Source organism: Lottia gigantea, assembly GCF_000327385.1.
Source record: "Lottia gigantea unplaced genomic scaffold LOTGIsca_37, whole genome shotgun sequence".
Taxonomy (NCBI): Eukaryota; Metazoa; Mollusca; class Gastropoda; family Lottiidae; genus Lottia; species Lottia gigantea.
Genome location: NW_008709259.1, coordinates 388,068 through 411,502, shown reverse-complemented (window position 1 = coordinate 411,502; position 23,435 = coordinate 388,068). Strand labels below are relative to the sequence as shown.

Below are 23,435 nucleotides of genomic sequence, written 5' to 3'. Positions count from 1 at the left end.
GTCATAGTGGAACTCTCTTCAGTAAAAACCTCATAAGGTATGCAGTATTTAAAATATTCAAAAAAACATGGGACATACACAATCTTATTATTTAAGAACCAGGTCTGTAAATTTTTGAATGGGTAAACATCCATGATGTAAGTGATTGACATATTAAGTCCCGCCTTTTTCACAGGCTTTTGTCATGACATCCTAAATAATGAATGAAAACTGACTTAAGCTTTTTTTAGGAGAGTTCACCATTAGTTTAATGTATTTTAACTGTTGTCTCATTGTTATGTTTTAGTGTAGGATTAGTGTAAATGGTTGGTTGCCATGGTTATGGAATATAATATTGTTGTTTTATAATAAATAATTTTAATACAGGAACCATAATGATACGGTTCTGTTTTAATTTATTTCCACCTATTATTATGTACAGTATATAACAGTATATGTCATGTATGCTTGCATGAAGCCTGTCTTATTCATGAAGCATGTCTTATTCATGTTTTACAGATGCCTAAAACTTCAGAGTTCTCCACTGAAAATGGATGCCAAGGCATTGCAAGCATTTTTGCTTTCTGCCACCTTTTATGTTTCCTAGGTAACATAATGTTTAAATTTGTCAATTCAGAGCTCAAAATTGAATAACATGAACTTCATAAAATTCTTGCAAATAGACTTTTCATATCGGCCTTTTCAAATATCCCTGTTTCTGAAATTGAAAATTTGGATGCCAGACTCAAAGCATTTGGCAGTTGGTCACACATATATGACTTTTATTTGATAGTTTCCTGGAGTTTCTCCTGACTAAGGTTAGCTACTGAAATATCAGTATGTACTTTGACTATTCCAATGTTGTATTTGTTTTATTATTAGTATAATTATGTAAAATATTGCATTAAAATTCTGTTAATAATAATAATAGAACTATTTGTATATATTAGATTGTAAATGATATTAGATGTCTGTAAAGTTTGATTTCATTCATTTTGTTTGTGAGCACTCTATCTCTCATTACTGTCTTGGTGTATATTTGTCTTCAAATCTTGATCTTTACTAACTCCTCATTGAAGAGTTGATTTCTGAATTGTTTGTGATGGAAAGGACATAATTATGATGTGTGAATATGCTCTGCAATTCTGAATGATGTGTATGTTATATACAATTACGTAAAATTTCAACAGTGCTTAAAGAAAACTACCTCTTAGAATGAACAATAAATGTAAGTTTTCAAACATGGCCAAGAAGAGTATATGTTCATCAGTGGACTTACCTGGTGTCATAAACATGGATTTATCAGATTAAAGAGGGATTCTGTTGTAAAGCTATGACACCAATGAATATATACTCTTAGGTATTTTCAATTTTAGACTTGTCCAAAAAAAATGACTGTAAGATAATAGTCCACAATACTGTATAATTGGTAATTGTAAATACTATCAATAAAATAAATCTTCATCTCAACAGATAAATTTCAATTATTTTTTTTAGGATAAAACATGCAATATTTTGAATTGTAGAGAAAAAACTCTGGTACATCTTTTACCAGGGCATACAATATTTGATCATTTTATGATGAGATCTAGCACAAGTTCAAATTTCGTTATTTTCTACTAAAGGGTTTTGAGTTATTGCCCTTGTGTTGTAACACTTAATGCTTAACTGACATCTACTGAGCAAAACTGGCAGAAAATCATGAAACTCAATGTAAATCTGATCCATTTCAGCTGACATTAATAATTGGAAATGGTACCATTGTGTATTCCACAGGAAAACTCAAATACAGAATGAATAAAATCTTTATTTCATAAAGGATAAGCAGTATTTAAAATAATTTCTACACTGTCTTTGTGTTTATATAAGTCTAGCACTACCAAGTAGCGCTGGTCTGTTAATAGTCTAGCACTATTTAACACTGAGTCTATAGCACTGATATCAACAATATCTTCTGATACACCAATATCACACTGTTTAGTTAACACATCACTAAAATCACTAGGATCATCAAGTTCTTTACATATTTTAACAGATGTTATGTCTATTTTACTATTTAAACCCATCCAAGTTATTTTGAAATAGTCTTGTTTCTGAATCGTCATGGCAACATTAGCAGGATCTGTAAGTGAAAATAGAATTTTACTTATACTATACAAATCAAAAAATCAAAACAGCAAATTTTCATTTTGTACATTGTGTCCAAAGTAATTAATACATGTGCTGCTAAATACAATTTTCACCTCGGAAATTGGGCTCAATTCCAATCATATATAAGATGTATACATTTTTCATACAACCTAAATTTCTCCCAAAGAAGGCTTTTTTACAAATGTGCTATGTCCAAAAAACAAAAAATAATATAAAATTGTGCATTTTCAATATTTTCACAAATTTGCAGACATATCAATGAAAAAAGGAAGAAATTTCCAAATGTCAAGAATAAAAAAAATTTATAACCTGTATTTTGATGAGATGGACTATTGGATGGTAAAGAAACCTGAGATACTGGAAGATCAGTTGAAGTAACAGAGAAGACATGATCCTGGTTGTTCTGGTCTATACCTATATGTTGATATTGTTCTTTAGTATCATTCCAATTATTATTTACTATGACGTCCTTCACAACCTATAATAACAATATTTTTGCTAAAAATCTTCCATTCATAAAAAAATAAGGTTTTCTTGGAAAATATAAGAAAACACAATGAAAGTATTGCTAAAAAAAGTAAAAAAAATATTGACATGACCAATTGAAAGAAAATATAGGCCACTTATACAATAAATAATTGCACATCATATTCAATAAATAATTGCACATCTTATTCAATAAATATTTGCACATCATATTCAATAAATATTTACACAACATTTACGAACCTTATGCTGAGATATATTATTTTCTGAATCTTGTAGACTAAAAAAAAATATAATGAACAATGAAAATAATAATCATAAACATCATATAAGACATAATAATAATTTTGATTTCCTACAAATTATTCCCAAAAATACTCTGTACTATGCAGCAAGATCAGGGAGCCACAGTGAGTTAGATGCTTGCATGCTAACCTGAAGGTCCAGGTCCAGGCATAGGTTGAGATAATATTTTATGACCGATTTCCCAAAGGGGGGTGATATGGAAAAAGCTTCTAGATAGGAGGCCCTGTGTGCTACAGGCTATGCCACTGTCCTGGAAAATTACCATATTGCCCACTACATGGCATTGCCCATCTTTTTTAACTCATAAGGTGCTGAAAAGTAGGACTTAAAACTCCATTCATTTCATTTTTAGCAAGTTAAGCTATTGGTACCAACCTGTCATGAGACACTGTAGCCAGTTTATTACAAATAAATTGTATTTGGACCAGAACAGCCTGTACATATAATCTGGTATGTTGTCTGTATACTAAACTATCTTTAGTAAACTTCCACATAGTACTGTTAGTAATCTGAAATATGATTTCCACATAGTACTGTTAGTAATCTGAAATATGATTTCCACATAGTACTGTTAGTAACCTGAAATATGATTTCCACATAGTACTGTTAGTAATCTGAAATAAGATTTCCACATAGTACTGTTAATAATCTGAAATGTGATTTCCACATAATACTGTTAATAATCTGAAATGTGATTTCCACATAGTACTGTTAGTAATCTGAAATATGATTTCCACATAGTACTGTTAGTAATCTGAAATATGATTTCCACATAGTACTGTTAGTAATCTGAAATATGATTTCCACATAGTACTGTTAGTAATCTGAAATATGATTTCCACATAATACTGTTAATAATCTGAAATGTGATTTCCACATAGTACTGTTATTAATCTGAAATGTGATTTCCACATAGTACTGTTAGTAATCTGAAATATGATTTCCACATAGTACTGTTAGTAATCTGAAATGTGATTTCCACATAGTACTATTAGTAATCTGAAATATGATTTCCACATAGTACTGTTAGTAATCTGAAATGTGATTTCCACATAGTACTGTTAGTAATCTGAAATGTGATTTTCACATAGTACTGTTAGTAATCTGAAATATGATTTCCACATAGTACTGTTAGTAATCTGAAATATGATTTCCACATAGTACTGTTAGTAATCTGAAATGTGATTTCCACATAGTACTGTTAGTAATCTGAAATGTGATTTTCACATAGTACTGTTAGTAATCTGAAATATGATTTCCACATAGTACTAATAGTAATCTGAAATATTATTTCCACATAATACTGTTAATAATCTGAAATGTGATTTCCACATAGTACTGTTAGTAATCTGAAATGTGATTTCCACATAGTTCCTTTCAGAAGTTGACACAGCTGCATCAGCCTTCATGCTATTGACTTGATAGTTCACTGTACCTCATAATCAGAATGCTGTGTTTTAAAATCATCCAAATTATCTGGCAGGGGTGGGTATGTGAAATAACCACCATATTTACAATGTAACAACTCTTTTGATTGGTTAGTTCTGTACCATTTAATAAACTGATTCACTATTGGTTGATCTGATAATGCATCAGGGAGATTGTCTGTAATTGTGTTTGCTTGAAACACACTGATCTGAAAAAAAACCACACCATAAAACAGATGCCTCTTCAGGCAGGAAGTGAATTTACTTTGAATGGGTATTCTTGGATCAACACCATTCTGACAAGGTTTGGAGTAAAATAATGGTGTGCGCCATGCATTTTTTTTGCATTAATGTGTAATCTTAATACTCAGATTCCAAGTTGTTTCTATAAAAGGCATATATATTGAAAAGTCATTCTTAGCTATGTATACTCTTGATGTCATTTCATTCAGCCTCTTGTTCAATAATGAAACACAACAATGAAACCTAAAGACACACGAGTGGTGTTCGACCATTTTATTAAATATCCATCTACAAACCTGAGTTTCAGCCACTGAAGACAGATAAAGATGTCTCTTCTGTTTAGAATTAGTTAATAATTGTAAATCTTGTATAACTCTTAAATGTCTACATATTAGAATATCACCTGCTTTTAGATTATCAAAGAGACTATACTGAAAATTAATTGGAATATTTGAGTATATCGAAACACAGTTAAAAATTTACAAGTCAAATGCCATGGTCGTTTTCAATGAATTTCATACATATGATTAAAAAAAAATGGAGTTGTTCATCCTAAATTTCTGCACTTTTTTGGATTACATAGGACGCTTTGCAGTCTGCAATAAGGGAAATTTTACCAGTACAATGGCATTTAAGTTTAATGATTAAACTACTCATTCTTAATTTCCAACTGTCAATGGATGTTCAACCTGTAGCAAACAGGGCCTAAGTTTATTGTCCCCTTCAACAACTATACGCTTTTTCCATGTCAGCCCCTTCAACCTTTATCAATGACAAGTGGAAACTGGGATAAAAAATTTGAAGGTAATATCTGGACCCATTGAGGAAAATGGGACTCGAAGTCTATTCTTGACAGAAATTCCAAGAAAAACAAGTGCTTATTCTGAGGAGCTTCTACTGAAAATTTGGTTGGTTTTGTACAGGTTATAAGATTAAATTCAAATAGATATAGGTCTTAGGAAAAAATCAAATATAAAAGCCAGAAAGTACTATGTACCTGATTTGGTCTATAGAGTTGTATCATAATAGGTTTATAACTAGTATGATCTACTACATGAACCCATCTTGATATCCAATAACATCCACTATCACCTTCTAATCTATCTACAATACATGTCATGGGCAAATAACTCAGAATGTCCTTGATGTATAATCATGACAATTGAACTCAATCTAATCCATCTATAATAATCTTATCTATCAACAGTGCCTAAATTGAATTTGTTCAAAATATATGTATATTTATAAGCATTTAAAGTTGATAAAATCATATTAACTATGAATGCTTTCAAATGGGCATCTTAAAAAGTACATACTTTTCATAAGTTCTCTTCCCATTCTTCCAACAAACTGAACATATCCTATTACATCACACATAGTATTATCATATATTGACCTAATAAAAATATAATATCACATAGTATTATCATATAATATCTCCTATTATTATCATATATTGACCTAATAAAAATATAATATCACATAGTAATATCATATAATATCACATAGTATTATCATATATAGACCTAATAAAAATATAATATCATATAGTATTATCATATAATATAACATAGTATTATCATATAATATCACATAGTATTATCATATATAGACCTAATAAAAATATAATATCACATAGTATTATCATATAATATAACATAGTATTATCATAATGATCTAATCAAAAAATAATATCACAGAGTATTATCATAATGATCTAATCAAAAAATAATATCACATAGTATTATTATCTTCTGATAATCAAAATATATCATCACATAGTATTATCATATACTGACCTAATCAAAAACAATATCACATAGTATATGATATACTGATCTAATCAAAAACAATATCACATAGTACATGATTTACTGATCTAATCAAATTATAAAATCACATAGTATATGATATACTGATCTAATCAAATTATAAAATGACATAGTATATGATATACTGATCTAATCAAATTATAAAATCACATAGTATATGATATACTGATCCAATCAAATTATAATATCAAATAGTATATGATATACTGATCTAATCAAATCATAATATATCATAGTATATAATATACTGATCTAATCAAATTATAATATATCACAAGTATATGATATACTGATCTAATCAAATTATAATATATCATAGTATATGATATACTGATCTAATCAAATTATAATATATCATAGTATATGAAACACTGATCTAATCAAATTATAATATATCATAGTATATGATATACTGATCTAATCAAATTATAATATCACATAGTATATGATATACTGATCTAATCCAATTATAATATATCATAGTATATGATATACTGATCTAATCAAATTATAATATCACATAGTATATGATATACTGATCTAATCAAATTATAATATATCATAGTATATGATATACTGATCTAATCAAATTATAATATCAAATAGTATATGATATACTGATTTAATCAAATTATAATATATCATAGTATTATATACTGATCTAATCAAATTATAATATCACATAGTATATGATATACTGATCTAATCAAATTATAATATCAAATAGTATATGATATACTGATCTAATCAAATTATAAAATCACATAGTATATGATATACTGATCTAATCAAATTATAATATCACATAGTATATGATATACTGATTTAATCAAATTATAATATATCATAGTATATGATATACTGATCTAATCAAATTATAATATCACATAGTATATGATATACTGATCTAATCAAATTATAATATATCATAGTATATGATATACTGATCTAATCAAATTATAATATCACATAGTATATGATATACTGATCTAATCAAATCATAATATATCATAGTATATAATATACTGATCTAATCAAATTATAAAATCACATAGTATAGGATATACTGATCTAATCAAATTATAATATATCATAGTATATGATACACTGATCTAATCAAATTATAATATATCATAGTATATGATATACTGATCTAATCAAATTATAATATCACATAGTATATGATATACTGATCTAATCAAATTATAATATATCATAGTATATGATATACTGATCTAATCAAATTATAATATCACATAGTATATGATATACTGATCTAATCAAATTATAATATCACATAGTATATGATATACTGATCTAATCAAATTATAATATATCATAGTATTATATACTGCCCAAAAAAAAATTCTTTAATTATCATCATCTTCTGATGTAATCAAATAATATCACATAGTATTATCACATGCTAATCTTGTGACACAATGTTACCAAAATTAATAACCTTAAGAAAAATGGCCTATACTAACCTTAATTTTTTCCTGGTCAGAAAATGGTATTGTAACGATGGGATAACATTATCACTGATACTAGTTCTATCAATAATCTTGAGAACTGTCATAGGATGATGTGCATTAATATTAATATCTATTTCAAATATATTACCATATTCTTCTCCTACCTTCCATCTACTACTAGAATGATACGACTTCTTTACTGTAAACATCTGTAGTAATATACACATACCCTCTTTCAGGCTGAAATTAACAGTTTTAATAGTGAATCACTGAGATTTTTATATCCTACCTTCCAAATCAGCAAATCAAATTTCTGCCCTCACCAATGCTGGGATTTTGTGACATGAACAAAAGGTGTATTCTGAAAAGCATCAGAATGCATGTCACAAAATCCCAGCAATGGAGAGGGCAGAAATTTGATTGACTAGCAGTATCATCAAATGGACGAATGTTCAAGAGGCCCATTTTAGACCCTAATTGAAGGGGCTATATTACAAAATAAAAATGAAAATTTAGTCTAAATTTTAAAGTCAGTAAGCAATTATTTATATTCTAAGGCTCATCCATTTTTCATTAAAAAATATGTAGTTTGAAATTAGCCTTGGATTTTTTTTTGACAGAAATATCATTTGATGGTACATACATGTTTAAATATTTAATAGGTAGACTATTCCATAATACAGCAGTACAACAACCAGTTATATCTCCTATTAACATGTGTAACTGAAATATATATAATACATTCAATTACAGTAATGTGTCGATTAATTGGAATATTATTTTCTAAAAGCAGAGTTTAAACTGACTGCAATGGTGAAAATCAAATCATTTTTTTTAAATCTTTAGTCAATGAAGATCATAAAACAATGATTACTCCCTATATTGACTTTGTGCCAGTGCTTTCTGTTGAATAGTAACTTGTTAACTTTCAACCACCCTAATCCATAACTTGCCATAATGTAAATGGAAAAATCATAAATGATTTTAAAAAAATAAATTTCATTAATCTGTTTCCGCATGCAAACAAGATTTTTTTTTTTGACAATCTTTTTATTTTTGAACCTGGCATTCAGGAATTCCACAATAGAGATAAAAGATATTTACCTGGAAAGGATATCTTTCAGATTTACCAGTTTTCACATAATGTAACAATCTAGATATTTTTAGAATTTGTACAACTATAGCTGGTTTTGAACCTTGTAACGTTTTCCATTTTTTACAGATATCTTTTAAACCATAATAATCTCCATATACTTTTCTATTTTCTTCATAATTTCCCTTCTGAATATCTGAAACAAAAAAAGACTTGCCTAGATTTCAAATAAATACTTAAAATGAATAAAATTATTTTTCTATAATGATAACAAAGATGCACTATTGCAAAGGTTCTAAGATATTATTAGCAGTTTTTATCTTCTGTTTACTACAATACTACTGTATAGTAGAATTGCCTTATATGGTCAACAGGTCATGTTCTACCGACCCACTTATCATCATAAGACATGATTGGGTAAATTGGTGACCTTTATAACCATGTGACTCCATTCGTGCAACCCTGTAAATATTATTTATCAAAATTTTCAAAATCCTATTGCGATAATTTAAGAGATGCTCATTTTTACTTTGGAACATCATTTATGTGAGCTTGATTGGATTTGGAAGCTCTCCTGAACTGGTATCCCTTTTATACCTTTCATTTTCATAACCTCAAAGGTAACAGCCTGGTTGAGTTTTACCTGATATACTATGTTGTGAAGAAGAAAGGTCTATATAACCAGTGGACCAGACATCAATATAGTATCTTCTACCACCAGCTAGAGGATGATCTACTTGTTGTTTCAGATTAGTTTCTGGATACCATGGTAGGTTCACTTCATCTAAATATAACATAGAAGTAACTAATTGAGAGGGGGCAAGAATTCACCAAACCATGACATACTTGATCAATATCTGTGGTTCTTGCAATTCCACTAAAACTAAACTCTAGCTCACTAGAGGAGAGCTCCCGGAAGCTACTATTAATATATATGTAGTTCCCCTCTAGTGACGTCATAAAACATGTTAGTTTTAGTGGAATTGCAAAATCCACAAACGTAGAAATAAAAATTGGAATGGTGCAAATTGAAGCTATCAGTGTCCCTAATACACTTAAAAAGTTTAAAAAACCTCATTACATTCCCTTTAAATTTGTAAAGATATAATACCTGGAGTTATTGACCTCTGACCAGTAATATCTAACTGATGTATTATCACCATATCATAAGACTCTAAATCACTTTCATCAAAATGTACCGAACATTTCTTTAACTTGATCAAACTACCTACAGACAACTGAAACATATAATAACTTTCATCAAAATATAAGCATAAGCTTACTTAACAACTTTCTAATTTGATCAAACCAACAGACAACTATGACAATCTATGATATTTAATAACATAATATGATTTAATCTCACTGAACACTCTATCGACAACAGAGAAATGTGCTTGAAGTATTATTTCTCAGAAATGCATAAAGACAAAATTCACTGAAAGCATGGTCAAGAAGTTTATTCAATTCTGATAATATGATTATGCCTCTGTATTTAGATCTAGATTCAATAAGCCGACACATACATTCTGTCTTCAATGTCAAGAATTCATTCCATTTCATTTTAACTTCACCAACTATTTCTCTCACCTGGTAGTTTTGAATCAAATGGTTTAATGATGGATGTAAAATATATTTCATTTGATTTGTAGAGTCAGACAAGGTTACATCAAATACATCAGAATATCTTGTAGTATCAATAGATGTTTGACTTTTAAACTCAGGATCTACTAAATATCTCTGTAATTTAATCACCTAAAATAATGAATTAAATAACACATTAGCCTATATGATATGAATATCAAACAAAGTTTTCATTGTGAACATGGTATGCAGGATAGAACTTACTCTGACATACTCAAAAGATGTGTTGTTTTCTTTCTACATTACTGATTGCATCATACAGTGTTAACAGTCATATTTAGCATTCTAAATTGGCAGAGCAGAGAGCCTCGATGGTTAGAAATGTTCCCATACACGACTAAGTCGTCTAGAACTGTAGAAGCAAAACAGAGGAGACTAAATAAACCGACAGTTTCAAATCGATAGATCAACGGGAAGGGAAAGGGGTCGAAACTGCAACAGTGCCCAAATAATAATGAAAAACAAATATATTACGATAAAATCTGTTGTGGAAAATGGTCTGTTATGCAATTCCTCATCTTTTATTGCATTTAAAACATTTTGGAAATTTTGACAGGTCGTATTTTCCGCCATGTTGAAAGTGAAACGGAAGTTTACGAGATATTTCGTACACTTTTCGAAAGGCAAATTGGTGAGACATTTCGTTTCAGCACTTTTCGTGCAATTTAAATCGTCTAACTTTGAAACTATTATTGAAGAAAAAAAATCAAGGAGATCAAACAAAATGTATGATTTTGTGATTTTACTATGTATTGCAATAAACTGTGGGTAATCACCCTTTGATTATTGTTGATATAAGACTGACATTCCCACAACGGCATTTCTAAGAAAAAACAATAAAATCCACATACGTACAGTGGTGTAGCCTATTTTCGTGCATATAAGGATTCAACACCGAATTTTGTCAAAGTTAAATTTTTCTAAAAAAACAGAAGGTAGGGAATTTGTTCACTGTCAAATTTGAGGTTCTCTGGGTGACAAAGCAGTCATTCATCGTGGTTTGCGATTGTTTTATCACGTTGTTTGTTGCATCCAAAGGTAGTTGGTAGCTAACAGCTACACCAACCCACAAAATAGAGCTAAGTTAGATTTCAGGGAATACTTATTTCAGGACTGGTGCCATGGCTATATACAGTATATTATATAACATGCAGTGTATGTTTGTGTGTGTGTCTCTTCAACTAAAATCATAATAGTGACAAACTAATTTATTAAACATATCTATTGTGCAGTGACATCTATTGCCAGTGCTTTCATTTTCATCGCCTCAATACACCCTAACACGAACTTAGTTGACCGCCATTTGAATCACTACGCCAGACAAAATCAGTCGACTTTTTTTGATGAAAATGTATTTATTTTTTTTTATTCTTGCAATATAGTTCGTGATCATTCTGGTAGCTCCGTCAAGCGCACAGTTTCATAGGGCCTAGTCGATGGAATTTCTTTTTGGGATCAACTCAGTTTCTGACCATTCTAGTCTACATCAGACGCATAGTTTCGTATGCACGAACTTATCATTAACACAGAATCGCTGAGACAAATCGCTCCAGTCAGAGCTAAGTTAAGCTATTATGTATGTTACTGCGATTTAGTAGCTAAATTAGAAGAGAATTACCAGTAGAATTCCTATGAGTGACCGATCAAGAAAGGTCAAAAAGTCTTTTTGTTTATCCAGACTGTACATACATTGCCATTTATGATTGGTTCAAACTCTAAAATATATGCAATAAGAACATAATGATATGATTAAGAATACATGATAATTCATAAGAAACACCAATTAATAAAAAAAAGTTTGCTTAATTTGACACTAAAAAATAAGGACACCCATCTTTAACACTGACGTAATGAAATATTAAAGGGAATGTTGAATAAAATCGATCATCTGACATCTCTTTGTGTGTTAAAATACTGATTGTCTTATTTTCAGAATGCTCTATTCCCATGGGTTCTGAATGTACTCAAATTATTCTGTAGATCCATTCAATTCATTAGACATCAATAAAAGTTCAAGGCTTATATGAATATTCTATATCCCGACAATAAATAATTACTTAAAGTATGATGTGGTAAGAATGAAAAAAAAAATTCTGCCTCAGTACAGCAAATTGATTAAAACGTCAGAGTTTTTTGGATTTTTCACTGCATCGTTAATCCAGGCGCGGCATCCCCCATTGCAACAGTAATTCCAACACGAACTCGGTAACCCCGATACAGACACAACTGAACAAGTAAACCCGACAGTGCTCTTCCAGGACGGGCTCCCAACTGCATCAATAATCTCATCATGGATTTTTCCAGTGAACGGACTCCCCGCTGCTCCCCCGGAACGGGACACTTTGCAGTCCTAGCAATGACTCTCCACTGAACCAGTGATTCCGACAAGAACTCCCCACTGAACCAGTGGCTCCGACAAAGAACTCCCCGCTGAACCAGTAATTCCGACAAGGACTCCCCACTGAACCAGTGATTCAGACACGGATCTCGAACTGAACCAGTGATTCAGACAAAGACCCCCAACCAAACCAGTGATTCAGACAAGGAGTCCCCACTGAACCAATGATTCCGACAAGGACTCCCCACTGAACCAGTGATTCAGAGAAGGAGTCCACACTGAACCAGTGATTCCGACACAGATCTCAAACTGAATCAGTGCTTCAGACACAGACTCTCTTGTGGATTCTGAAGAGGTTTTCAAAATTCCAAAAGAGGAAAAACGGTATTGTTTTTTTTTCAAGAAGCTTTAATTTGTAAAATCAATGATTTCCAGTTTTATATCTTCACTTTTTTTTCAGTTCATTGATTGAGTAATCTAAGAAAGTTTCTATTCACTTGATTGTGCTATAAAATTTCCATATTATATTCGTCCCTATTAACATGGGTTGTATCAGGACTTTCAGAATGAAAACTTTAACGTTCGGTTCGTCTACAGTAACTTAAAAGACGTAATTGAGTATGGTCCAATTTCAGGGACTATTTTGTGATTCTCTGGTCATGACGACTTTGATTATATTCTTTTTATACTGATACGAGCCCAACGTTAGATTTGTATTCTGGAAAGTGTTACGGGTAGTTGAACTAAGTTGATAAAGCGAAATATGTTGGCGATTACATATTTCTCCATATTTATGTTGGCCTACTCTGAGTTTTTAATATATTTATGGTATTCCTCCAGAATTCGATCTTCAGAAACTGTATCGTATGGACCAGTCATTACATCCAACAGCAAATCTGGTAATTTTATCACCATGTCTCTTGTCTGGTTTAACCCCGACTGCATAAAAGTCACACTGGAGTCTACATGGTTGATGGTTCGCCCTAAGTAGTTGTTTCCTATCTTCCTAGTCAATGTCTCCATTTCCTTGAGAGCAAACTCTTTCAAATTCATGACTTCAGCGGCAGATCTCGACGCATTCATCTTCTTGAAATACGACTCAAATTTGGTTGGTAAGTTTGAATCTATCGTCTCAGTAGTGCCCATTGACGTCATCAAGAATACTCTGGACATGATCGGTAACTCCAAATGGACCCCAAGTTGATTTCTGTTGACTAAATAACCAACTATGAAAGGTAACCGTTTAAGAAGTTTTCTGATTGTTTGAACCCGCTCATCCAATATGGCGGTCAGTTCTTCGCTTCTGACTTTGGTATCTTCTAAGGCTTTCAATGTCAAATATCCAGCCATACGAATCGTTTCAAGTTGTCTTTGACGCTCCATGATGACTTCTATATCAGTAAGATTTGGCTTGGATGTTGATACAACTTCCTGATCAGGTTTGCCAAATTCTGGCACTTTCTTAGCAGACTCCTTTTCAGCTCTGGAAACCACTCCCAAGGTCAGACACAGAAACACCAAAACATACATCTTTGGCATATTAACGATAGGAAAAAAGAATTCAGTTAAATCCAAAAACAACCGATAAAGTAAAACGAGTCAGAGAGTCAAAAATTGTAGACAGAATTCACCAACTGACAAGGCTTTGTACTAGGAAACATTATATAGCTAATATTAGCCTAGCTAACTCGGAAAAGATAAGCCTGGAAGCGTTATCATAATAAAAATTTGAATAATAAGCTGATAAATTCTCGAGAAATAAATATATCTTGATGACTGATAGTCTATTTTTTTTTTTAAATAAAAAATTATTTATCTTTCTTTTTTGTAATTCAATAATTAACAATGTAGTAAAGATTAGCCTTTTGTAATTAAAGGTGAACAGTCGGCATTTTCTGGAATTGAATTTGGTCTTTCTTGTGCATTAATAGTACTAAGAAGTACAAAAACGCGGACTTTAAGGCTCAAATTTTGACGATGAGTTGTGAACACTAGGCTATTACTGATTATGTAAGCTAAAAAAAATTCCTGTTTCTGGAACTAAGGTATGATTAGTGGAATAGATAGTGAAGGTGCTCCTTTCATTCTAAAATACATTATGCATGTGTAAGCCAGGTTTTATTATTATTCTAAAGAGTTGACCGATCAACATAATTGTAATTTTAACATGCGAAACATCTGGTAAATACACAGATACCGTTACGTATAGTTCGTATAAAGAAAGTTTGGGATTTTCAAATGGTTCATCACTTGTCATGATTTGAGTTAGGGCGAGAAAAGAAGCAGGATTTTGGGAAAACCCGATCGTCGTGAGTCGTGAGTCTGCATTATAGACACTCTGAAGTAACCATCTGTACCAAAACAACAAATCTGTTCCTACCCGTTCCTTGGACGTGATATACAGATAAAATATCGGGATGTTTAGAGCTAGACATAACAGATGCTCTTACCTACCGATGGGTCGCTAGTTTTTGAGAATTTTCACCATGTTAAGACCATCACGACCTTGTCGGATATTCTATAAATTTAATGTCCCACACGGATCCAGCACAATATTTACTGACCTTACATTCGTGACATCAACATCATGGTTATTATATGTTCAATAACTGCTAGGAAACTAAGGCAGGGTGCTCAAAACTATGCATGACAACAATCTGCGAAATATGCTAGAAACATTTAATTTAATGGATATGTCTTATAAAGAGATTTTATTCTTAAGTCGTGGCACCTGGTAAGTCTAACTGATGAATATGTCTTATATAGAGATTCTATTCTTTAGTCATGACGCCTGGTAAGTCTAACCGATGAATATATACACTTGTTAACCAAGTTTGAGAGTAAGCAGCTTAAACTTATTCTCAAACCACTTGGTATTTGTTTCTTACTTCATCACCTAGACCAGTGCCTTAACGGGAATATTATTGTCATCTCACTCTAACTCAAACACTCATTCCATTGAAGATCTCGTTAACCCCATAGAAAAGGTTTCTGTATCTACAACGACCAAATGCAAAGGGAATGTTTCTGGATAGATCAATTACAATCAGTTGTACCTAACGGCCTAAATATACAGCATGACCATCAAATCATACCTTTCGTTGCCACCTACAATTCTACAGCTAAAAATGCCTCTGTGATTGTCGAACGCTTTAATAAAAAAACTTCAGGACGAATTCCCTAACATCTATACTAAACGTCTGGTGACTGCTTACAAATGGAATAAAAATCTGAGTAATGTTCTTGTCCATGGTAGATAAGATCCCCTTTCATTAACTCCCTGAAACAATCGCTTTGCATTTCTGAATTATTTGTTTATCTTGTAAATCTATCCAGAAGTAGGTAATTTCCTATCAAATTGATTGTGAAAGAGAATGGTTCAGGTTTCTCCAGAACGACCATGTTTTCCTGCAATCGAACGTTGTGTTAGGGAGTAATGATTCTTCCGTTGTAGACGATTTATACCTTTCTACAGAATTGAGGTAACACTTACCACAGGTACTAGTTTGATTAGAAAGAGATGTTGGAATTTTTTATGTCGATCCAAAACACCATCACAGGAACCTAATGTCTACGAGAATCATCTGGTAGTGAAAAGGGAATTGATCAGCCCCATGGGACACAAAGGCGACCTATAACCACTTGCCGTTAATCATTAAACTTTCCAAAACTGAACTTTCCAAATGTTCGTCAATTGATCTTTCGAACTATCTTACCGATGGACCCATTAAAATTGAAACCATGACGGTATATACCAAAATAGACTAAAAAGAGAAAATAAAAATATGGTAGAAGACATTCTGGCAGAGATTATCAACAACCTAAATTTGTCTGACATTCCAGAAGTTTTAGACTTTGATTTTCAGATAGAATAGGGACACTACATCACAAGAAAGGTATCATTATTTTTCCTTACATCAAATTCATTTTCTGAAATTCCTTTGCTTCAACAATGCCTCTATTTTTGTTCGTTGCTATAACTAACGGCTGGTACTCACTACCAGTTTGATGCCATGGAGAATAAGAGAAGGGAATCAAGTAGAAAAAAAATATCCTAGCAGATTCTCCTGATATTACTTTATTTATATAGACAAGATGAGTTTTTGAGTTCTTTTGGAAATTTTATCATTAAGGCTTCAAAGAATATTAAAATTATTTTTGAAATTATTTTTGCAAATGGAAAGAAATGGTGAAAAAAAAGTTGTCATAGGCCTATTCAATATTCATTATCATATTCTCCCGTAATGTATTTTTTTTTTTTAATTTCAAAATATACAGTTTGTATCTATCTTCTATGTAAATGGGGCTATTTACGACTACGAATGGAAGAAGCGGGCCTAATTTTAGAAGTAATAAGAGATGAGATCAGATCAGCTCTCTATTTCAACTCACTGGTACGCACCTCCAGTTTGATTCTGAGGAGATGTTGGAGTATTTCAGGCCAATCTCATCAACACATTGTCGACCTCTGAAAACTTATCTGCATTTATACAGATGTTTCTATCTATCTTCCATTATAGAGTCATTACGACTGCGGATGGAAGAAGCGGACCTTACTTTGGAAGCAGCAAGAGTTGACATCAGCTCGCTGCTCCAACTAACGGCTGATTCTCACTACCAGTATGATTCAGAAGTGGTGTTGGAGGTTCTGGTAAGGTTGATATCATCTCTAAAGAATTACAAATGGAAACAACAAAAAGAAAATGCCAATATTCAATTATTTAATTTGGTGAACTAAATGGTAAAAGACTTGATCTTACAAGAAACAAACCAATATTGTTACGGAACCAGCATTTGTAAACCACCAGAATGAAAGTAGCACGAGTTAAACCACTTTCATTCCGAAGAGATGTTGGAGTTTCTGGAATCTATCCAAAAACAAATCACAAGAACCCAATGTCTACTTCAGCAATCAGCATTTTAATACACCAGCATCACCATGCAGAGCCAAACATGATTTTGGGAAAAGATGATTTAAATTCTATGGAAGACCTCTGAAAAGTTGAAAAAGAAAAATTCCTCTGCACCTAGTAGTGATACACAAGAAAAGGAATTGAGCAGCCTTTCAAGAGAACAGAATGACACTGTTAGGCTAAAAGTTCATCAAGAATTTGTTGAATGAGAAATAATAAGATGAGAGCGTAACGCTGTCTTGGTTTAGAACCAAGAGGAAAAGAAGAACATTAAATTAAAGGGATTGTAAAGAGGTCTGTGGTTCTGGCAATTCCACCAAAAACTAACGCTTTTTATGACGTCACTGGAGGGGAGCTATCGGAAGCTACTATTAAAATCTAGATGCAGTTTCCCTCAAGTGACGTCATAGTATAATTGCAAGAATCACAGACGTTGGAATGAAAATTGGAATGGTACAAATTGATGCTATCAGTGTCCCAGATACACATAACAAGTTTCGAAAACCTCTTCAACCCCTTTTAAAAAATAAATCATTTCCTTACAAATTTTAATTTCAAGGGAAGTAACTTGTACCATAATTTTCTTATATTCTAAAGTAGGTCAAAATGATTCAGCTATTTTACTATGCCTATCCTGCCATGTTGTTGCTACGCTTACAGGATTATGCCCAAGCATAATGCCATAATATAAGATCCTATAAGCCATAATATGCGGTTCGAGATATTTGCCACGAGTGGTAAATAGCAAAAAGTCATTCAAATGGCTATATGCCACGCGTGGTAAAAATTAAAATTGCATAAAATGAGTCTGTTTGAATATAGTATGTTTCGGGCATGAAATTGAAAGATTTTATTGTGAAGACCAAACAAATATTTCATAAAATAAACGGCTTAAAACAAGATTTTTCAAACTCTAAAACGAAAGTAGGATTTCCAAGGTCAGGGTCAGTTTAGAGCTCGAGGACACGTTGTAATGTTTATGAACCAACCATGTAGAAATGACTGGGCCTTATGAAATTTAGTATGCCATCATGATCCTTTGTAGTGCGATGCAATACTCTTCATATAACGTGATACTCGGTTAGTGTTTAGTGACTCTAGATAGATATTAATGACTATAGGTGATATTCAGTTAGTGTTTAGTGACTATAGGTAGATATTTATGACTATGTGATACTCGGTTAGTGTTATCAGTTATCTCCCTTAAAGTTCCCTGCCTCTTGATCAAAAGTATAAAACACGTGAACTCTGAGAAAATTACTCATTCATTGATTGACTTGTGTCTTGCTACTTGAATAAGTTTCATTTAAATAAGGACAAATAATACAAATACCTATTTGATATTTTGACTGCTTCTGAAAAGCTGCCTTGGGAATGAAGACTTCTAACATCAAGTATATTTCCACGATGTCAAATTCAATACGTGCAGAATTAGAATCCCTATTCAAAATAGGGTCCATATTTGCATCATGGGATGAACTCAGTACACACTTAGAGGAATTCAAAGTTTACGGAGTGGTTTATTCTATCCATAGAGGTACCAAATTGAATTTTGCACACCCATGTAAATATTATGAGGTAGAACTTAGGTGTAAATTTGGTGTGAGGGTTAGAAATAAGGCGTCATCACGGTGAAATCAGAAGTATTATGGGGTCCTGGGGTGTAATTCGCGCATGCGTCTCAGGTACAATGAACATAAGAATGTATTGAAAGTGATGTTTTCTTGTTTTGAACATGCTGATAAGGATGGACATGTACATGACACAAGTAATAATGTATCAAAATACATTCCAGAGATACAACACTGCGGGAAAACCTTACATTTCTTAAGGCAATGGAAGTACGGTCCTCCCTCTTTCATTATATTCCAATTAGAAACTTGCAGATTGGAAAAAATGTTTTGCGATATGCTGCCATAACAGATTTCAATTCTAGGTTCCGCATTTAAATTGAGGGGAGTCACAATAAACAAACCTGGACATTTTTTTTCAAAAATTCACAATAAAGACAAATGGTTTGATTTCGATTGTTTAGGTCACAATAACGTCAAACAATCGACATCTCTAAAAGCCAATGGGAATCTTGGCTCTGCACTCTACATACTGCATCCATAACATTCAAATGCATATTTTCCGTTAAAACTCTAAAGTCCTCTAAATGCCCTGAGTTCCTTTAGTTTCTTTATATAGATTGACTTCCTTTAGTTTCCTTATATAGACTGAGTCCCTTTAGTTTCTTTATATAGACTGAGTTCCTTTAGTTTCTTTATATAGACTGACTTCCTTTAGTTTCTTTATATAGACTGAGTTCCTTTAGTTTCTTTATATAGACTGAGTTCCTTTATACAGACTGAGTTCCTTTATACAGACTGATTTCCTTTAGTTTCTTTATATAGACTGACTTCCTTTAGTTTCTTTATATTGACTGAGTCCCTTTAGTTTCTTTATATAGACTGAGTTCCTTTAGTTTCTTTATATAGACTGAGTTCCTTTAGTTTCTTTATATAGACTGAGTTCCTTTAGTTTCTTTATATAGACTGAGTTCCTTTAGTTTCTTTATATAGACTGAGTTCCTTTAGTTTCTTTATATAGACTGACTTACTTTTGTTTCTTTATATAGACTGAGTTCCTTTAGTTTCTTTATATAGACTGAGTTCCTTTTGTTTCTTTATATAGACTGACTTACTTTAGTTTTTTTTATACATACTGAGTTTTAGTTTCTTTATATAGACTGAGTACCTTTATACAGACTGAATTCCTTTAGTTTCTAGACTGAGTTCCTTTAGTTTTTTTATATAGACTGAGTTCCTTTAGTTTCTTTATATAGACTGAGTTCCTTTATACAGACTGAGTTCCTTTAGTTTCCTTATACAGACTGAGTTCCTTTATACAGACTGAGTTCCTTTATACAGACTGAGTTCCTTTAGTTTCTTTATATAGACTGAGTTCCTTTAGTTTCTTTATATAGACTGAGTTCCTTTATACAGACTGAGTTCCTTTAGTTTCTTTATATAGACTGAGTTCCTTTAGACTGAGTTCCTTTATACAAACTGAGTTCCTTTAGTTTCTTAGCTTCTTTTTATTACTCTCATATTAAATAATTATGTTATGAAATTTAGGCCTTAACCACGTGGTCATATGTGAATGAGATAAAAGTAACTATACACCGTTTAAATAATGGCCGACAAATTTCATTGCTTGCTTTTTTCTGAAGACAAAAACAAAACTTTAGTTGAAATTTATATATCATTTACACCATTATAACATTGACACACTAGCCTCAAACTATAAAATCATTCAAAAGTTGTGTCAGACTTGTGTATATTAAAACGTACGACTTATCATAAACACGAAGCCTTGTGGTGACCTTGCTACAGTTACCACGAGTGGCAAATAGACACTCTCATAATAGGCTGGGAATGAATATTGCCAAGGAAAACTGCAATCATCTCATTTATTTGTCATGATTTGATAGTCTATGATGGTAGCTGTCATAACGTTCTGTGTTCAAGAAACGGGACAATCGATAAATCCAGTTGATCAATATATATCGACAGGTTTGTAAGTTGCGATCTTCACGCAAGAAACTTGCAAAATTCGAACAAATTCTAAATTGAAGAAATCAGTCTATCGGATCAGCGTGCAAATGAGGCCACCCTCTTGGGCCTTTGGCATTGGCACATTGCGCTACGGGCCTGGCGCCAGTGGTGGTGGTATGTAAATGTCATGGTATCCATGATTAAGCCAAAGGAGCAAAAAATTATGATTACCCATTGACAGAGCATAAAATAGAGTTACATAATAGCAGCTAATCTATATCAGTAAACATAACAATCAGCCGTCTAGTGCCCAGGCGACACAAGCAAAATGGCGAAATTTATGAATTCAAGGGAAATAACTTCTACACTAATTTTAAATGTTTATATTTCAGTACGTCACAGATATAATGTTATTAATTAAAAGTAAATTCGCTGTATAAAATTGGGTTAAAACTAAACATGATTTTAATTTCAGCTGCCCTGGAGGATATCCTCGTCTATTGTGCAACACTATGTCTATGTTATTGTTCTTAATATAGGCTAGAATGATATTTGGTTGTCGTCAAACCATTCGTCAAACTTAATAATACCCGTATTCGTCATACGATAAGCATCTACTGACTAGACCAATTTGATAATATGTCGTTTGTGTGGATGAAATTAATTTTGTTGAATTTATTTGGATTTTGGAATACAGATGAAATAGTTGGAAAGTGATTTTATCTAACATTATATAGAATTATCCTGGTCCCTTCAAGGAATGCACCGCTATAATACCAGCTGCTGAAAAATGGCAGCCTTGTAGCGCAACTGACACACAAATGTGTCTACAGTATGTTTACAGATGAACAATTGTACAAGTTTATGGTCCTAATTTAATCAGCACTGTTAATTATCAAATACTGAGATGTTTTTCACACTCAATAGATAATGATCAGTAGGGGGGAATAATATTTCCTGATGAATCAACAATTTTGATACTAAAATTTATGTTTGAGACAAAGCTAGATGAACTGAAAGAGAGAAATTGAATGAAATGACTCTTGACGAAACTGGAAAGGGAATATGCTACCATGGCAAAAGTGTTATTTTGTTGTTTGCTTTGAAAATGGCAGCCACATTGGCATATTTTTACATGGAATTGTAAAAAAGATTGGTCTTTCTGAGTCGTTCAGATGTAATTTGGTAAAATGATGAGGTAAAAATGTTAAGGTCCTCTCTTTGAGACTTTACTGAAATGAAAATGTGTTATCCTTTTTAGGGGGCACCCGATATTGATGTTATATCTATCACAATTTTTTTGTTTCATCATGTCCTATTTGGGCTCACGATTATAATTTCTATTTTTTTTTTATTTATGAACCATTCCAATTCATTTCATCCTCAGTGAGATCATTCCTCCCCAAAGAGCCAAATATATTCCTCCTCATAATAAATCAATCATTTTTAAAGTATTCACTCGAAAAATTTATTCTATGATTAACCATGCATGGATATAAAATCATACTTCACATATCAAGGTATTTTAATGTGACCCTTGTGTCGAAGCAGGTTTTTTTGTGAGTACATCATTAACCGTGCTAAACCGCATTCTACCTAGTATTTGGTAGGAAATGGCAACAGTGGATTCAACATAGCACGTTTCTTTGTGAGTACATCATTAACCGTACTGAAACCGCATTCCACTTAGTACTTGGTAGGAAATGACAACAGTGGATTCAACATAGCACGTTTCTTTGTGAGTACATCATTAACCGTATTGAAACCGCATTCCACCTAGTACATGGTAGGAAAGAGCACAGTGGATTCAACAAAGCACGTTTCTTTGTGAGTACATCATTAATCATGCTGAAACTGCATTCCACCTAGTACTTGGTAGGAAATGACAACAGTGGATTCAACATAGCACGTTTCTTTATGAGTACATCATTAACCGTGCTGAAACCGCATTCCACCTAGTACTTGGTAGGAAATGACAACAGTGGATTCAACATAGCACGTTTCTTTGT

At 32.1% G+C, this 23,435-nt stretch overlaps 2 protein-coding genes across 2 annotated transcripts; both read right to left on the bottom strand.

The window, feature by feature from the left end:
- Positions 1-1,770: 1,770 nt before the first annotated feature.
- Positions 1,771-11,212, bottom strand: LOTGIDRAFT_233266 (hypothetical protein; the record flags this gene model as incomplete). The annotated part of the gene is made up of 15 exons (XM_009059031.1): positions 1,771-2,101; positions 2,440-2,608; positions 2,860-2,896; positions 3,298-3,431; positions 4,358-4,558; positions 4,889-5,023; positions 5,590-5,696; positions 5,909-5,988; positions 7,912-8,139; positions 8,543-8,622; positions 9,004-9,188; positions 9,636-9,776; positions 10,104-10,230; positions 10,583-10,747; positions 11,111-11,212. The coding sequence occupies 15 exons, from the start codon at positions 11,207-11,209 to the stop codon at positions 1,791-1,793; spliced, it is 2,199 nt and encodes a 732-aa protein (XP_009057279.1). The 3' UTR covers positions 1,771-1,790.
- A 2,563-nt stretch (positions 11,213-13,775) lies between these two features.
- Positions 13,776-14,513, bottom strand: LOTGIDRAFT_162969 (hypothetical protein; the record flags this gene model as incomplete). Its single annotated transcript, XM_009059030.1, has 1 exon — positions 13,776-14,513. One exon carries the CDS (start codon positions 14,511-14,513, stop codon positions 13,776-13,778), a length of 738 nt encoding a protein of 245 aa, XP_009057278.1.
- Positions 14,514-23,435: the final 8,922 nt, after the last annotated feature.